The sequence below is a fragment of the Psammomys obesus genome, unplaced genomic scaffold (genome assembly GCF_907164565.1).
Source record: "Psammomys obesus unplaced genomic scaffold, mPsaObe1.curated_primary_1811, whole genome shotgun sequence".
Classification (NCBI taxonomy): Eukaryota; Metazoa; Chordata; class Mammalia; order Rodentia; family Muridae; genus Psammomys; species Psammomys obesus.
In genome coordinates, this window is record NW_026589732.1 from 4775724 (window position 1) to 4792528 (window position 16805).

Below are 16805 nucleotides of genomic sequence, written 5' to 3' on the forward strand. Positions count from 1 at the left end.
CTCTCACAGATATATCCAGAAATATCTTTTAATCTGGACACCCTAGGGCTTAGTCAAGTTGCCACATGAAATTAACTATCGCAGCTATATTAGTCCAACTTTTCCTGACAGAATACCGGAGCAAAACAACTACACGGGGGGTGGGTGGGGGAAAACATGGCTTATTTTGGTGTACATTTTCAGAGGTTTAGTCCATCATGGTGTGCAGGAAATTGAGAGGAAGAGCCAGTGTTTGTGGGCTTCTTCTTCCTGTCCTACTCTCCACAGGTCTCCCGTGTGTTGGTAGTGCTACTATCAATATTCAGGGCTAGCCCTTCTACTGGAATTAATCCTCTCAAAGACACGTCCAGACATGTGCTTTATTGCTCTTCTAGGTACCTATCAATCTATCAATCAAATTGATAATTAAGATGAATTATCCCAGGAACCTACTTTCTTTCTTTTTTTTTTTTAAATTACATTTTTATTTTTTATATTAGTTACAGTTTATATACTTTGTATCCCAGCTGTAGCTCCTCCCTCATTCCCTCCAAATCCCTTCTTCCCTCCCTCATCTCCTCCCTGCCCCTCTCTAAGTCCACTGATAGGGGAGGTCTTCCTCCCCTTCCATCTGACCCTAGCTTATCAGGTCTCTTCAGGACTGGCTGCAATGTCCTCCTCTGTGGCCTAGGAAGGTTGCTCCTCCCTTGGGGCCGGGGGGGGGGGAGAAGGAGATCAAAGAGCCAGCCACTGAGTTCATGTCAGAGATAGTTCCTGTTCCCCTTACTGGGGAACCCACTTAGATACTGAGCTGCCATGGGCTACATCCAAGCAGGGGTTCTAGGTTATATTCATGCATGGTCCTTGGTTGGAGATATAGTCTCAGAAAAGACCCCTGTGCCCAGATATATTTGGTCCTTGTGGAGCTCCTGTCCTCTCCAGGTCACACTAACTCCCCCCTACTTTTTTTTTAATAATTATTTTTATTTTATTAATTACAGTTTATTCACGTTGTATCCCCCCTGTACCTTCCTCCTCCCCTCCCAATCCCACCCTCCCTCTTTCCCACCTGTGTCCCTCTCCCAGTCCACTGAAAAGGGAGGTCCTCCTCCCCTTCCCTCTGATCCTAGTCTATCAGGTCTCATAAGGAGTGGCTGCATTGTCTTCTTCTGTGGCCTGGTAAGGCTGCTCCCCCCTCGGGGAGGTGATCAAAGAGCAGGCCAATCAGTTCATGTCAGAGACAGTCCCTGTCCCCATTACTATGGAGGCCACTTGGATACTGAACTAGGCTACCTCTGTGCAGGGGTTCCAGGCCATCTCCATGAGTGGTCCTTGGTTGGAGTATCAGTTTCAGAAAAGACCCCTGTGCCCAGACTTTTAGGATCTGTCACTGTCCTTGTGGAGCTCCTGTCCTCTCCAGGTCTTACTATCTCCCACTTCTTTCATAAGATTCCCTGTACTCTGCCCAAAGTTTGGCTATGAATCTCAACATCTGTCTCGATACTCTGCAGGGTAGAGCCTTTCAGAGGCCCTCTGTGGTAGGCTCCTGTCCTGTTCCTTGTGTTCTCTCTCCTCCGATGTCCATCCTCTTTGCCTTTCTGAATGGGGATTGAGCATCTTAGCCAGAGTCCTCCTTCCTGATTAGCTTCCTTAGGTGTACAGATTTTAGTATGTTTATCCTATATTATATGTCTAGTATCCACTTATGAGTGAGTATATACCCTGTGTGTCTTTCTGCCCCTGGGATACCTCACTCAGGATGATCTTTTCCAGTTCCCACCATTTACCTGCAAATTTCATGATTTGTTTGTTTGTTTGTTTTTTATCGCTGCGTAGTAATGTTTTTTATCGCTGCGTAGTAATATTCCATTGTGTAGATGTACCACAATTTCTGTATCCATTCCTCAAATGAGGATCATCTGGGCTGTTTCCAGCTTCTGGCTATTACAAATAAAGCTGCTACAAACATGGTTGAGCAGATGTCCTTGTTGTATACTTGAGCCTCTTTTGGGTATATGCCTAGGAGTGGTATAGCTGGATCTGAGGAAGCGCTATTCCTAATTGTCTGAGAAAGCATCAGATTGATTTCCATAGTGGTTGTATAAGTTTACATTCCCACCAGCAGTGGAGGAGGGTTCCCCTTTCTCAGGCTCTAAGAGCAACAATCAATAAATGGGACCTCATGAAACTGAAAAGCTTTTGTAAAATAAAGGACACTGTCATCAAAATAAAACGACTGCCTACAGATTGGGAAAGAATCTTCACCAACCCTCTATCTGACAGAGGGCTAATATCCAGTATATATAAAGAACTCAACAAGTTAAACAGCAACAAATCAAGTAATCCAGTTAAAAAAATGGGGTACAGAGCTAAACAGAGAATTCTCAATAGAGGAATATTGAATGGCAGGTAAACACTTAAAAAAAGGTTCAGTGTCCTTAGTCATCAGGAAATGCAAACCAAAACGACCCTGAGATTTCACCTTACACCCATCAGAATGGCTAAGATGAATAACTCAAGTGACAATACATGCTTACTTTCTTATTTTATTGTGATCCAAACAATTCGTGGCACATAGTAGGTATACAGCAAGTGCTTGAATGGCTGTAGTTCCAGAATTGTTTAGTGCTGTATCTTTCAAACAGCTTCACGTAGCCGGCAGTATCATCACAGTCATAAGTGATAGAGGAGCTTTCTATTCCTCATCAAAGGTGGCAGAATAGAGATCAGAGATCACGTCCAGAGTCAGTGATTAGTCTGAATGTTGTAAAATTGCCCAGATTCCTTCATTTGTCCATTAACATTCTGGGTGGCTTCCAGGAGAGGCCCTAGAAATGAAGAATGATGAAGGAACCACAGATCTACTTCCTCATCTCAAGGTCCCTCTGAGGTTTGTGCTGATGAGACAGATTGCAGGGACATAAGGACCCTTGCTCACCATCAAGTGACTCATGGGTGAGACTCTGAATGACTTGTGTGCAAGATGTCAGGAGCAGTACTTGTGCTTCTACACAAGTACTCAAGACTTCAAAATGACAGGAGCCACAGCTGATATTTAAGAATTTGTCGTTGGCCAGATAGCAACACCATAGGTACCTCCACTTTATTTAATCCTCATAACGACATTCTTTGAGATGACTGTGACAGTTAGCTGTAGACAGATGGGCAAGGCGGTGCTGCTTTCATAGGGATGGTGGGCCCGGGGTTTGAGAGCTAACAGTGTTTGACTTCAGAGCCCTGGCTCAGGCATTGCCATGAGCTTCCTTGGTTGTTAAAATGTTTAAGTCCATAGGACGTTTAAAGCTGCTGTCCAGTGCTTACTGAGATACTGTTTTATAAATGTTAAGATTTCCAGTCCTATCAAACTCTTTCGATAGCTCACGTTCCATGTCTTTATTACCGTTAAATGAAATTTATAATGTTGCCTAGAAAAACACATGGTTAGAGAAATAAATATGGTACATAATTTTAATATATAAGCAAAATAAAGGTCATTTATTACATGCTTTGGAATGATTATTTTAGAAGACAATATAGTACTCAGGTGCTTATATCTACTTATAATGGAGTTAGATTAAAAATATTCATACGCACTTTCATATACAAAGCTCTTTAAATAAAAATTTAATTTTAATAAAAGTTTGTGTAATATTTTGCTGATATTGATCGTAAAGTTAGGTTGGTTATAAAATAACTTTGTTAGCTAGCAGTTGCTAAGCTGTGCTAATATGCTGTATTGATGCTTCAGACACTGAGACAGACCACTTAAAAAAGTAGATTATAGTAAAAGTACATCTTGTTGATTGCAGAAAAATTGAGACATACAGAAAATTGGACATATGAAAAATATATTGACATCTTCTTCTAGAAGTTATCCATATTTTCTAAATTAGACTGAATGAAATGTCTTCTTGCTATACTTTATTGTATATTGTCTTAAAAATTTGCATTTAGTGTCATGGACAAACAATACTTGAAAAAATGGCAATCTGTGCATGATGGCACATGCCTGTAATCTTTGCACTGGTTAGGTGAATTCAGACAGGGAGAGTTCCTTGGTAGCCTGGTCTACACAGTACGTACCTCTCTAAAGAATCCCCCACCCCTCAATTCTTATTTTCAGTGTACAACTCAGATTGCTAATGAAGGTCAATTACTTTTATGTATTTGTTGGCTGTTACTGTTTTTCTGTGAGTACTTAGCTGCTGAGCCATCTCGCCAGCCCCCCATCTGTGCTATATTTGACATGTAGAAGTTCTAAAGTTCTTTTAAGTATGTTGAACCAGCGTCATTTTTCAAATCTCATTACCGTTTATCTTCATCCGCCTTGTTCCTGTTTGTCCTTCGGTGCTCAGTTAGAAGCCCACTTTCTCTGACGAGGTTTTCCTCAAACTCTAGCTTGTAGCAGTGGAGATCAGGCATCGTACTTTGTCTGATCGACTGACTTGGAACATAATTTAGCTTTGCCATTTTTTTTTTCTATTCTAACAAGATTATAACATCTCTGAGTACGGAGGCTGTGCAGATTTCTTTGTGTCTTCTCTGTTCCTTCGGTGGGGACTTTGCGACTAGCGGTATTAAGTAAATGGATTTTAATGGTGAAGTCATCATCTGAGTAGCTCTTTACAAACATTGTCACGACTTCCCTCTTAATATTTCTATGGCTTTTCTTAGCAAGTAAACACAGTAGATTGCACAGGGATGTCTCATTTCATTCAGGGCCAACTGGTAGTTATTTTTGTTACTGACATGAGAAGAACGTCTGAAGAAGAGGCAGGTCTTCTTTGTTAAAAGTTATATTCAGGGACAACCTGTTCTAGAAGTAAAGTCATAATACTCTCCTTTTGTATTGATGAGTGTGAGCTATGCCATTAATATTCATGCCTCGTTCTGAGTGTATTTTTGTTCTTTTGCAGTGCCATACAAATTACATTCCTGTCTGTGGATCAAATGGGGACACTTATCAGAATGAATGTTTTCTCAGGAGAGCTGCTTGCAAGCACCAGAAAGACATAACAGTGGTGGCCCGGGGACCTTGCTACTCTGGTATGTATGTTGTTAGAAATGGTTCCCCCATATTTTCCAAAAGGAGAATTTAGCCGGAAGTGTTTGGCTCACTTTGCTGGAGGGGTTGGTGGTGAGTGAGGGAGGTTTGTCTATGTTTCATGTTATGCTTCTTAACTCGAGGTGATTTTTGTATTGATTGTATGCCTGTATTGACTGTATGTTTTGTGTGGGAATGTCACAGATCCTTTGCTTGGTACAGTTTGGAGTTGGGAACTGCCATGGGCTAAGTTTGTCTTCATTTATTTATGTTTTTGAGATGATTGTCTCTAGAAAGCCTCTATGAACATTTCAGGTTATATTTCTTTCCAGATTCTTTGCTCCTTTCCACCCACCGCCTCCAGCCCTCTTATTTACTTTCTCCTTCCTTGAAATGGTAGTTTTGGTTTTGGGAGGTCTCAATGTGAGTTTCTTAATTGTGTTGAGTTTGAGGGTGAAGGTGAAGGCCAGGTACTGTAACTACAGTCATTGTGTGGAAGCCAGTGGTAAAGACAGAGACTGATACTGTCTTCGTTTACTTCCTTTTTCTGGTATGTCACAGTGTTTAAAGTTCCCCCTCTCACTAAATGTGAAGGGTTTACGGCCAGCTATAAGTTAGTGTGCATAGGCCCCAACACTGCTCTCCCTTATGCTACCATTTAGAGTTCAAAAAGTTCCCCAAACTGTCCTCAGGTATAGTTTTCTAGAAGGGCTCATAAAACTCACTAAAAGCTATTACAGGTATGATTTATTGAAGGGAAAAGATACAGTTAAAATCGCCCAAACCAGAGATGCATAGGGCAGACTGTGGGAGAGGTCCTCTCTGAGGAGTCAGGGACAGTGTTCCTTCCTTGCAGAGTGCTGTCTGCTGGGAAAGCTGAGCTGCAGTGCTGGCTTATCGGAGCTTCGTTACGGAAGTGGGATGTTACTGATCTTAGAATCTGGATCTTAGAATCTTAGATCCGCGTGACCCCAAAACTTTCATTCTAACTCACACAACTCACCTTTTTTCTTTTCATTTCTTTTGTGCGTATGAGTGTGTGTCATATGCATGCATGTGTTCAGGTACATGCCTCCATGTGTGAAAACCAGAGATAGACACCTGCTACCTTCCTTTATTGCTATTTTATTTTTATGTATGATGTTTTCCTTACTGTCTATAAGTGTACCACCTCTGTGCAGAGCCCTAGAGTGTGAGAAGAGGTGTGTTGAATCTTTTGGAACTAGGGTGGTGGGTGCTGGGAAATAAACAGCAGCAAATGTTCTTAACCGCTGAATCATCTTCCAGCTCTACTCGTATTTCCCTGAGATGCAGTCTCATTGCATCTGCAACCACTGTTGCATAGGTAGGCTGGCGGGCCGGGAGGCTCTCAGGATCTGTCTCTGCCCCCCCAGTGCTGGTGTGACAGGAGCATGCTGCCACATCAGGCTGCTTACACAGATGCTGGAGGCCCACAGTCGGATCCTCAGGATTGCTCTGGCCACTGTGGCTAGCCCTCACACCGCACTGTGAAATGTGGCTGTCCCCCTCCACGTCTGTCGTAGAACTTCCTCCTAACGTAGTTACTGCACAGAAGCAGTGAAGTGTCTGATCTTTTTGGACAAGGAGAAAGTTTTTACTGTACACAAAATAACTAGGTGCTGAAAGTTTGTGCTCTTGGGCTGTCACGTGATGTCCTCATGAGCTTCTCTAAGTACATTGTGCTTCAAAGGCTTGATCTAGAAAATTTGGGGAGTCCTTCTGTTGTAGAAAATAAAAGTGCTATTAATGTTTATTATTAATAGCCTGTAATTATTACAGTGGTTATTATTAACCTGCTACCATACCAATAAAAGGCATAGACACCCGATAGAATTGTAAATAAGCCTTAAATCAGCTGAGGATGGGCAGATATAACCCCCTAAGCTACCTTGTTGCCTCCCAGCCCACATCCCATGCCATTTGCTATAATCATTCCTAGTTGGGCCGCTTCCCATTCATAATTCCATAAATACCTAGGCTTTTCATCTGAGCTACTTCTCTCCAGCATTGCCTCAGAGTAAATTCCTCCTGGCTGCATGGTTTTGTCCACGCTAACCCATGGCGGTCCCCGATTCCTCCTTCTCCTCTAACACTTGTCTCTCTCCTTCGCGTGATTCTTCTGTCCTCCACCCTGGAACCTTAGCCCTACCTCTCACATTTGCCCTGCCCAGGTGTGCTGTTGGCCTTTTATGTAGCCAATTAGGGATAATTTTGGAAGGAAGGCTACAAAGCATTACCTGAGGTATATGATTGTCTGCTGGTAAAGGTTAGCAAGCAGACCTCAGGGAGCAAAATAATTAAGGATTAATACAAAGCCTCAGCCTGTGTGGTAACATCTTTCTGATGCCATATTGATTGGTCACTTGTTAGGAGCATTTGCTTTGGTAGGCAGTGAATGTTAAACAGGGGGTAGAGGGGTAGGTTGCAGAAAGGCCTCACGTTAAAGTTACCTCAGCTTTTATTTACCATGTAACCTGTACCTTAGACTCTCTCTCACCATCTCTCTAAATTTTTACATGGGTATCAGTCTTCTGGGTTTGTTAAGCTTTGGAATACCAAGGCCTTGAGGTGTCATATTGTTTTTGTTTTTTGCTGACCCATTGTTTTCATGTTATTTGGTCTTTAAAGGTGTCCTGAGAGCTTGAAATATTTCCTCTTTCAATTATTCAAAAAAAAAAAAATCCTGTTAGGCTTTACTCTGAAGTCCTTCTTCTGTGACATCTCTGGGAAGTTTGTTTTACCTTCTATGTACCTATGCATGTAACATGTGGTACTTCACTTACCTGACATACGTGCCTATAACCACATAAGAGCTTTCTTCACCAGGAGGCCGTATGCTTTATTTAGGGAAGCATAACACCTTCTTCTAGCTACGATGGACTCAAGGATGTGTATGCTACTGATAAAATTCGGCAACAAAAACTACCATATTGTCAGAGTGTTCAATAGTATTTGATTTATTTAGGAAGTCTTAATGACTTAAGGACATTGTAAGATTTTTTAGTATCTATTAAAATTGGACACAGTTTGAAAAAAGGTTTGGGGTGAGTGTCTCGTGTACTAGGAACATACATGTCTTATTTATTATTTGTAATCTCAGCTTTTATCACATTGCTTGGCACTTAATATATACCCAATCAATGGATATCTAATAAAAGGGAGAAAGCCTAGTTTTCCTAAGAAAATATGGTCATAAGTTTTTACAAATTCAATTCCCATTTCTCTCCTCCTTTTCTATTTCCCTGCTCTTTCCCTTTTTCCTTTCAGGAGACAGCCTTAGCTGAGTGGTTAAACCAAAACTGAATGCAACTGAGAACTCTCCACAAAGCACACAGAGCCTATGCACGTGGCACTGCCTGTAAGGCGTGCCTTCTAATTCCCCCTATTGTTGCGTGTCTGGGGATTTGACTATTGCTTCATGGAGTTTGGTGGGAAGGGGCTGGTATTGTTCTAGTATTCAGAATTATCTTCCATTCTAGTGAACATTTGAAGAATAGAACTAATTCCCTGGGGCCAAGATATCTCCCCTGGAGAGTTTGGCTAACGTATCAGTATCTTCATCTGCCATCTCTTTTTAAAATTTTTACAGTTCCATGCTGATGATATGGCAGAATCCCCTATTTCCACCATGTGGTATATATTGGCTTCTTTCAGCACTATAAAATAAAAATTTAGGGCTTGGGTTGTGACTCAGTTGTAGAGCAATTGCCTAGTATTTACAAGGCCCAGCACTACCAAAATTTTAAATTGTACATTAATTACATTTTAGGCTGTTCTCTCTCTGAGATTTATCCTGAATAGATTTCCTAGAGGAAGCTAATTTTATCATTACTATGCACATTCAACCCTGAGGTTCTCCTTGCTAAATCATGTTTTTTTTAAAGCCTTTTGGCCTCTGGTCTGTATCCACAAATTTGATTAAGAAGACTTTTGGAGCCAGGCTCAGCTTTTATCTTTCTAGTAGAAGCAGTTTGTTCAGTTTTCCTCTCCAGCCCTAACAAAATTAAAATTTCCTTTTACCTTCTAAATGTATGGGCTAATCATTTCTGTTTAGCTATTTATAGTATTTTTAGTCTTAGTCTATAAGATCTGGGTATTTCCTGATGGGCTGGCTTCTGAAATATAAGAAATATATTTAGTATATAAGAACTCCTGATGGCTTTGTGCCTAGGTTACTTACTCTGTAGAGCCTAAAGTAGAAATGAAAATAAACTTAGCTGTCAAAAGTTTGAGAAGAGGATATATGACCATGGATGCCACAGTTTTATTTTTGATAAGAAATGTTACTATTTGAAAAGATGGAATTTCCTGGAGAAACGTTTAAATTTGCTGTTTTTCTTCTCAGATAATGGCTCTGGATCTGGAGAAGGAGGTGAGTTTTAAATACTTCGCTACTTTGAGAGAGTTTCATCCATAGCCCAGGCTGCCTGGGAACTCACTACATAACACAGGTTTGGCCTTGAACTTACATTGGTCCTCATGTCTCAGTCTCTCACGGATTCCAGGCGTGATCCTCCATGCCCAGCTCAAATACTTCTTAAGGCCTTTGTTTTCCTTTGATATTTACCAGCTCTGAGATATAAGTCACATGCCAGAGAGCTCCCTCCTTTCAAGTTTGAAGCACAATGACTTTTAGGGTATACAGATTCAGGGACTCATCATCACCAACAACCTTACAGAAGCCCTGTGCCCTGGCCACCATGCCCACCTTGGGTATCTCTCTTAACTTTGTTCCACATAGTTTTTAATGAGAGTTTCCTGTCAGACTAAACAGAACCCATCGTAGCCTTTGTTTAGGTTGCACAAGCTAGCTTCCACTCAGGATTGTTCACCCAAGTGATTTTTATCATGAATCAGAGCTTTTACATCTCTTTTATTTGCTTCCAATTTTTTTTTACCGTAAGGAATTTTTTTTCCTTAAGTCTAACAAGGTTAAAAAAAATCTAGAGTAAGTTATGCTTAGAGAAGAGAAAGCTCGCAAAACAACTCTGGTGGAATTAAGAGTTAAATTTAAATCTTTAAAACGTCCTGTGTTTTAAATTCTATTTCACAGAAAAATTATTTCTGATGTTTAAAAATGTCATATTTGGTGATAGCATTGAAGCACCAGAACTGAGGGTGAGTTTAATGAAGCTATAAATCTTACTCTGTGCACATTAATACTCGAGGTACCCTGAGGATATGTTACAGGAACACCCACTGGGGAAATTCAGGCCAAATATAAACTTCAGCTCAGATCCTAACCACATGAAACCTGTGCCAGGCTACTCTTTCCTCTGTATTTGATAGAGTCCCAAAGTTTCCAAGTTGGAAGGGACTTTGAAGGACTGTAGAGAATAGATCATTTATGGCGAGGAATTCAAGGATGGCAGTTTCAGCCAGACAGAAGATGATAAAAGCAACTGAACAATAGGATTTGATTTAAATGGACGTGTTTAAGCAGCAGCTTTGTAATCATGTGTGAAAGCTAACTTCATGAATTTTAGATATGAGAGCAGGAAAGGATTTTAAGAGATCATGTGAGCTGGTCCCTGTGGTCATTGTTCCGTTAGGAAACTCAGATGTTCCCAAGATCTGCTAATATAATACAGCCCTAGCTGCCTTGCTGAGAATGTAGGTTGTTCTCAGCCCTCAAGGGAACATGCACTGGAAAGATTTAGTGGTTTGCTGAGCCAGTCTGGATCTTACGATGGTTCTGAGAGCTCAGAATTATTAATTATTATGATCATTGCAATCTGGGCTTCATCGTGTTTAAGGAGTGTTTCCAATCATAATAGGCAGATAGCATACACTGGGGAAGTTAGGTGCTATCTGTGGACTTGTGTTTTGATAAGGTCGTCAATGACTGCTCTGCCCCCAATTCAGAATTCTGTCATATACCAGGTCCCTCCAAGCTGAGCACCTTCCTCACAGCTGACCTCCTGGCCCTCTTGGAGAGACTGTCCGGTCCACACATACAGGATGCCCTTGTTCGGGGGCTGCGATTTTCTTTTTCCGGGGGTCAGTGATATGTGCTTCTTTTGTGGCTGGGAAATACATTCACAGATTTCTCCATCTCAGTATTATGGGCTGTGTTAAGTGGGCCAACTAGAGAAGGGGGCTTTGAGAGGGCACCCCTTTCCTTGTCTAAAATTGGAGACAAATACTTCTTTTAACTCTGGAGTTAGTTTTTATGTGCTTCAAAAGTCGGGTGTGGGGCTAATGTGAGGGAAGGTGATGATGATGTTCTCATGTGTTCCTGCATGTCTTTGCCAATCAGCCTGTATTGGCTTCTTTAGGGCGAGGATAGTCACAGATAGGAGTTTTGCTCATGTTTTATTTTCTCCCACTCAGTATTAAATGGTAATTCGTTAGAAATGCAGTTTATTAAACCTACTGTGTTGTTCCAGCACACACAGCCTAAGCCATTATTTTGCTAACAGTGCTGTGTCACGGCATATGCTGCTCAGTAGTTTCAGCAGCTTTGGACTCCAGCTCTGAGGCCTTTTTAGAAGTGATTACCTCCAGAAGCTTGGGTGCGTTTTCCTCCAAAACAAGATAACGGCTTCTGAAAACTTGAAGCATATCTGGAAAGGCTCCATTCCAGCTCTGGTTAAAAGAACAACTTTTCTGTTTACACAGAGGAGGAAGGCTCGGGAGCAGAGGCTCACAGGAAGCATTCCAAGTGTGGACCGTGCAAGTACAAGGCTGAGTGTGACGAGGATGCGGAAAATGTTGGGTGAGCTGTGGGGCGTGGGACTAACTGCTTCTCAGGTCTCTTCCCTGTTGCAGGAAGAGCTTTCTACTCAGCTCTGGGGCTTCTGCGCATGCCTCCTAACATTTTAACTCTCAATGGTCTGGCTGGCTCTTTTCTCTTTTCTTTTTTTAAGTTGATGTAATACAATGACTGTTTAAATGAGTTATATGTTCAGAATGAGAATCCATTTATAGTTTTTTGAGTTTGATCTGTGTTCTTTAAAAAACAATTTTGTTTATACTAATTATGATTTATTCATCAAAACCGTCATCTTACACTGTCCCATCTGTAAGCATCTATAATAAACAGTTTCTCTTTCTTCTCTTGCAGTTTTTTTCTTCTTGTGGTACAAATTCAGACACACTTGCAAAAACCTAATGTGTTTCGGTGCACTGAGAAAAAAAAATTTTAAATTTGCAAAAATTTAACTACACCTTTTATATAATTGAAACGTATTCTTATAAACCTCAGTTGTATAGTTGATGTTGTTTTTCTTATCCACATTCAACTTTCACCACAGTGAGTTTAATGGCTAACAGACTCCGCCAGTTTTCTGCCTGGTCCCTGGAAGAAGTGTTTGTTTGGTGGAATAGTAATGACCCTGGCGCTTATCAGCAGTCAGGTTTGATTTTCCCTTTCCTCAGTATTATGTTTACCTATTCCCAGTCTTGCTCTTTCATTTTCCTGTGCTGCTTAATTTGTGCATATTTGATTTTCAAAGCTTTGACGCTGACTTCAGGACCTGACAGCTAACTGTATCTTCTTCATTTTCTCTGTTTCCTCTAGTGCATATTCGGAAACACTCTTTTTTTTGGAGATTGTTACTTTATTCCTTTTGTACATATTTTTGGTGTGTGCTTTCAGATCCTGTGTTTTGTTCAGCACTTTAAATCTTTTTTTATCAAAACTGTATTAATTAGCATTAATGCCCAGAGTGAGTTTATAAATCAATACCATTCTATTTTCAGTATTAATGGCATAATATCAGCTGTTTGGGTGGCATTTGGTAAAATTAAATGCTTGGTGGTTTACCTAGCATGTATAGGATAAATGAAGATAGGGAAGTGACTTCAGAAATCTTTTTTTCTCTTTCTTTCTTTTTTTTTTTCTTTTTTTGAGATAGGTTTTTTACTGTGTAGCCTTGCCTGTCCTGGAACTTACCCTGTAGACCAGGTTGTCCTGCAACTCATAGAGAACCACCTGCCTCTGCCTCCCGAGTGCTGGGATTAAAGGCGGTCACCACTAATGCCTGGCAACTTTAGAAAAGCTTAATGTATTGTCTTTACACGTCGTTTCCAGGATTGGCCAGTGTTTTTGTTCATTACAGTGGTTTGATGTGGGGGAACTATTTTATAACCCAAAGCAGACAGCAGTTCATTGGACAAGAGAGAAGTGATACGTACATTTAGAATAAGTACTGTCTTTCCTCTGATGTCACTAATGAGAAGGCATAATGGAACGCTAGTGAGTATGTGTGTGTGAGTGTGTGCTTATGTGTACTTGTATTGTGTGTATGTGTGCTTGTGTGTGTGTAATTGCTTTTTTCATTACTTTTCTTAGGACAGTTTTATAATAGTGTTCATAGGCTACATGGCTGCCCATGATTGATTGGCTGGGTATATTGGTCTGTTTTGATTCCTTTAACAATACCTCTTTTCAGCCCTACTTTATACATTTCTCAGCTGTCATTTTTCATGCTTAAATAGAAAGTGATAGAAGATTTGGAACCAAAGCTGATTCCATTTAGACTCAAAAATGGCTCCAAATAAGACATCTTTCTGCAACCGCCTCCCCCCTAAGACATAGCACATTCCCCTTCAGAGAAAATTAATTTTGCGTGTGTCTTTTTACCTGCAATTTTTGCAGACACTGCTTTTGTAGGAAACAGCTCTCAGCAAAGGGGGTGGGCACTGAACAGGGAAGGGCTTACCCACAGGCAGAGGAGAACATGGTCTGAGATGAATGTGGGAACACACTGAGGAGATGATTGACACTCCAGAAAATGAGTGGTGAAGCTAAAATACTTGATGCTGCTATAGATACGCAGCAAAAGGGTATTTTATTTACAGGCTAACCTTTTAGCTTGTGCACTGCTGCTGATTGTGGGTTGAATTTTTCTAATTTACTTTTAAATGGGCTTTGATTCCAAGAAAGCTATCTGTAGAGGTTTTGTAGCTCCAACAAGACAGCTACAGAGAACTTCAGGTACAGAAAACGAAGACATGCAGAAATAATGACATTAGCTACTGCCTTGAGTTTTTAAAAAATATTTTACACTGATTTATGTGTATATCGGTATGTCTGTGTTGGTGTGAGAGCAGATTCCCACAGATGCCGTCGACTCTCCCTCTGTTATTGATCACTCTTAATTTATTTTCAGGACTAGGAAATGGCTGAGTGGGTGAGAATTACTGATGTGTAAGTTTAAGGACCTGAGTCTGAATCCCTAGCCCACATCTGAAAAGCTGTTGATGGCTGCGTGTTTCTGTAACCTCAGGATGAGGGATGGAGGCAAGGCAGATCCTGGGAGCTCATTGCTCAGCAGCCTCACAGAAATAGTGAGCTTCAGGCTCAGTGAGAGACTGTCTCAGAGGAATAGGGTGGAGACTGATAGACAAAAATACCCACAGGTATGGTGCCACAGGCCTTTAACTCCAGCATCTGAGAGGCAGAGACAGTCAGATCTTTGTGAGTTCAAGGCTAGTCAGGTCTACATATCATCTAAGGCTACTTAGTGAGACCTTGTCGCATACAAACAAACAAGAAAACCAACCAACCAACGAAATAAAACCAAACAAAACAAGAAAAATACCCCACATCGTCTTTTGGCCTTTGCAGGAGTGCATATATGTGCACATATGCCACCCACGTATGAATTATTGTTTCCATGTAATTGCACATATTTAAGGGGTATAAAGTATGCTGCCTCGGTACATATGTGTACTGTTCAAACCGTACACATCACCTTGTCTTTTCCTTATGTCAAGAGCCTGGGTTGTACGCTTGTCTTTTCTTAATATATGTAAAAGGTTAATTGGGATGGAAGTGGTCCCTGATGTGCTCCAGAGCTCTAGCATGGACCTTACGGACAGGGGTGTATGGAATGTAGCCATTAGGTTGTCTGTTGACTATTTTCTAGGCTGGGTCTTATTATGTAGTCCAGGTTGGTCTCAGGCTTGTAATCTCTCTGACTTAGGCCCCTAAGTCCTGGAATTTGTGACATATCATCCCTGGCTACAGCTGGGAACTTAAGCTATCTGAAAAGGAAACATGCTTCTATCAGTGACTTTCCAAATGTGTGTTATACAGCCCCATTTGGCTTTAGACATTCAATATTATCCCCCCCCCCCCCAGCCTCCAGAATGCTAGGGTTTATGTGCTTTTATGTTTGGGGCACCTTTCAAATTTTTTTTTAAAACTGCTTTATTTAGGAAATTCACCAGGCTGGAGAGATGGCTTGTGGTTAAGAGCAGTGACTCTTACACAGGACCTAGGTTTGATTCCCAGCACACCCACATGGTGGCTTACAGATGTAACTAGTTCTAGGGGATCCAATGTCTTCTTTCTTATCTCTATGGGCAACAGGGGCACGTGAACGTGCATATCTGCAGGCAAAACACCTGTACATGTAAAACGAACAAATCTAAAGGTAAAAAGGAAATACACTGACATTATTGACCAACACTCTTCGTTTACATGGTCACATTGTACTTAGACACCGTGAGTAGGATGTTTAAAGGACTGTGGAGTCCTTTACTAAATGTAGTGCATTTAAAAATATCTCTAATATTTTCAGTCTTGTTTTCTTAAGAAATGGTGGTGGTTGTAGTGATTGAATGAGAATGGCCATCATAGTCTCATAGGTTTCAATGCTTGGGTCCCAGTTGGTGGAACTTTGTTGGAGGGGGTATATTACTGGATGCTTTGAGGTTTCAAAAAGCTCATGATATTCCTCATGATTGTGTCTCAAGATCTAAGCTCTCAGCTACCGCTCCAGCGCCATGCCTGTCTGCCTGCTGGCATGTTTCCCACCATGATGGTCACGGAGTCTAACCCTCTGGAACTGTCAGCCCTAAATTAAGCACGTTCATTTATAAGTTGCCTTGATCATGGTGTCTTCTCATGGCAATAGAAAAATAACTAAGATAGCGTTGTGAAGGTTAGCATGGTAAGGTCTAAAGTCATAGAGGGGAAGAATGTCTAGGCACGTACATGAGGGAGTGTCTAGACTGAGTTAACTGAGGTGGGAGCCACACCCTAAATGTGGTGACACCATTCTGTGGGCAGGATAACTAAGATAAAGCTGAGCACCAGCAGTCATTTCTCCACACTTCCCGGCTTAGGGTGCCATGCGATCAGCCAGCTGCCTCAAGCTCCCACTGCCATGGACTTTTTCACCGTGAGTGACTGCACCATCAGCTGTGACCCACATAAACCCAGTGTCTTAGTTGCTGTTCTGTTGCTGTGAAAAGACATCGTGAAGGAGGCAACTTAAAGACTAAAGCACTTAGTTGGGGGCTTGCTCACAGTTTAAGTGGGTCGGTCCGTGACCATCATGGCGGGGACTTGGCGTCAGGGAGTCAGTCAAGGCAGATGGGGGTGGGTAGAGGAGGGGGAGAGACTGGGCCCGGCTTTCAAAGCCTACCTCCAGTGGTACACCCCCTCCAACACCTCTAGTTCACCCACTGGGACCCAGACACTCAAATATCTGAGCCTGTGGGAGCCATTCTCATTGAGGCATCGCACCTTCCTTGCTTACGCTCTTGTCAGGCATCTTGCCGTAGCTGAGAGCAAAGCAACCAATAGTGTAGTGGTCCACAAATTGCCTTCATATGACCCACTACTTCTGTGACTTACGGTTTGAAAGATAATGCTCTCAGACGTGACTGTCACAGCTACATGTCTCACATAGTTTTAAATACACGGGTATCTGTTAAAATGCTTTATCTTTTCTCACTTCAAATATATTTTCTGTCAGAAGAAATGCTGCATAATCTATCTAGCTTCTTACACTTAAGGTTCTTT

At 41.5% G+C, this 16805-nt stretch overlaps 1 protein-coding gene across 3 annotated transcripts in view; it reads left to right on the forward strand.

Annotated features, from left to right (window-relative positions):
* Window positions 1–16805, forward strand: part of LOC129675337 (myb/SANT-like DNA-binding domain-containing protein 3) — a 128860-nt gene that overhangs the window by 68622 nt on the left and 43433 nt on the right. For all 3 annotated transcript variants that reach the window (XM_055605385.1, XM_055605382.1, XM_055605383.1), the window contains 3 exons: window positions 4896–5025; window positions 9390–9416; window positions 11666–11762. In XM_055605385.1, coding sequence (XP_055461360.1) covers window positions 4896–5025; window positions 9390–9416; window positions 11666–11762 — 254 coding nt within the window. The remainder of the gene's footprint in view (window positions 1–4895; window positions 5026–9389; window positions 9417–11665; window positions 11763–16805) is intronic.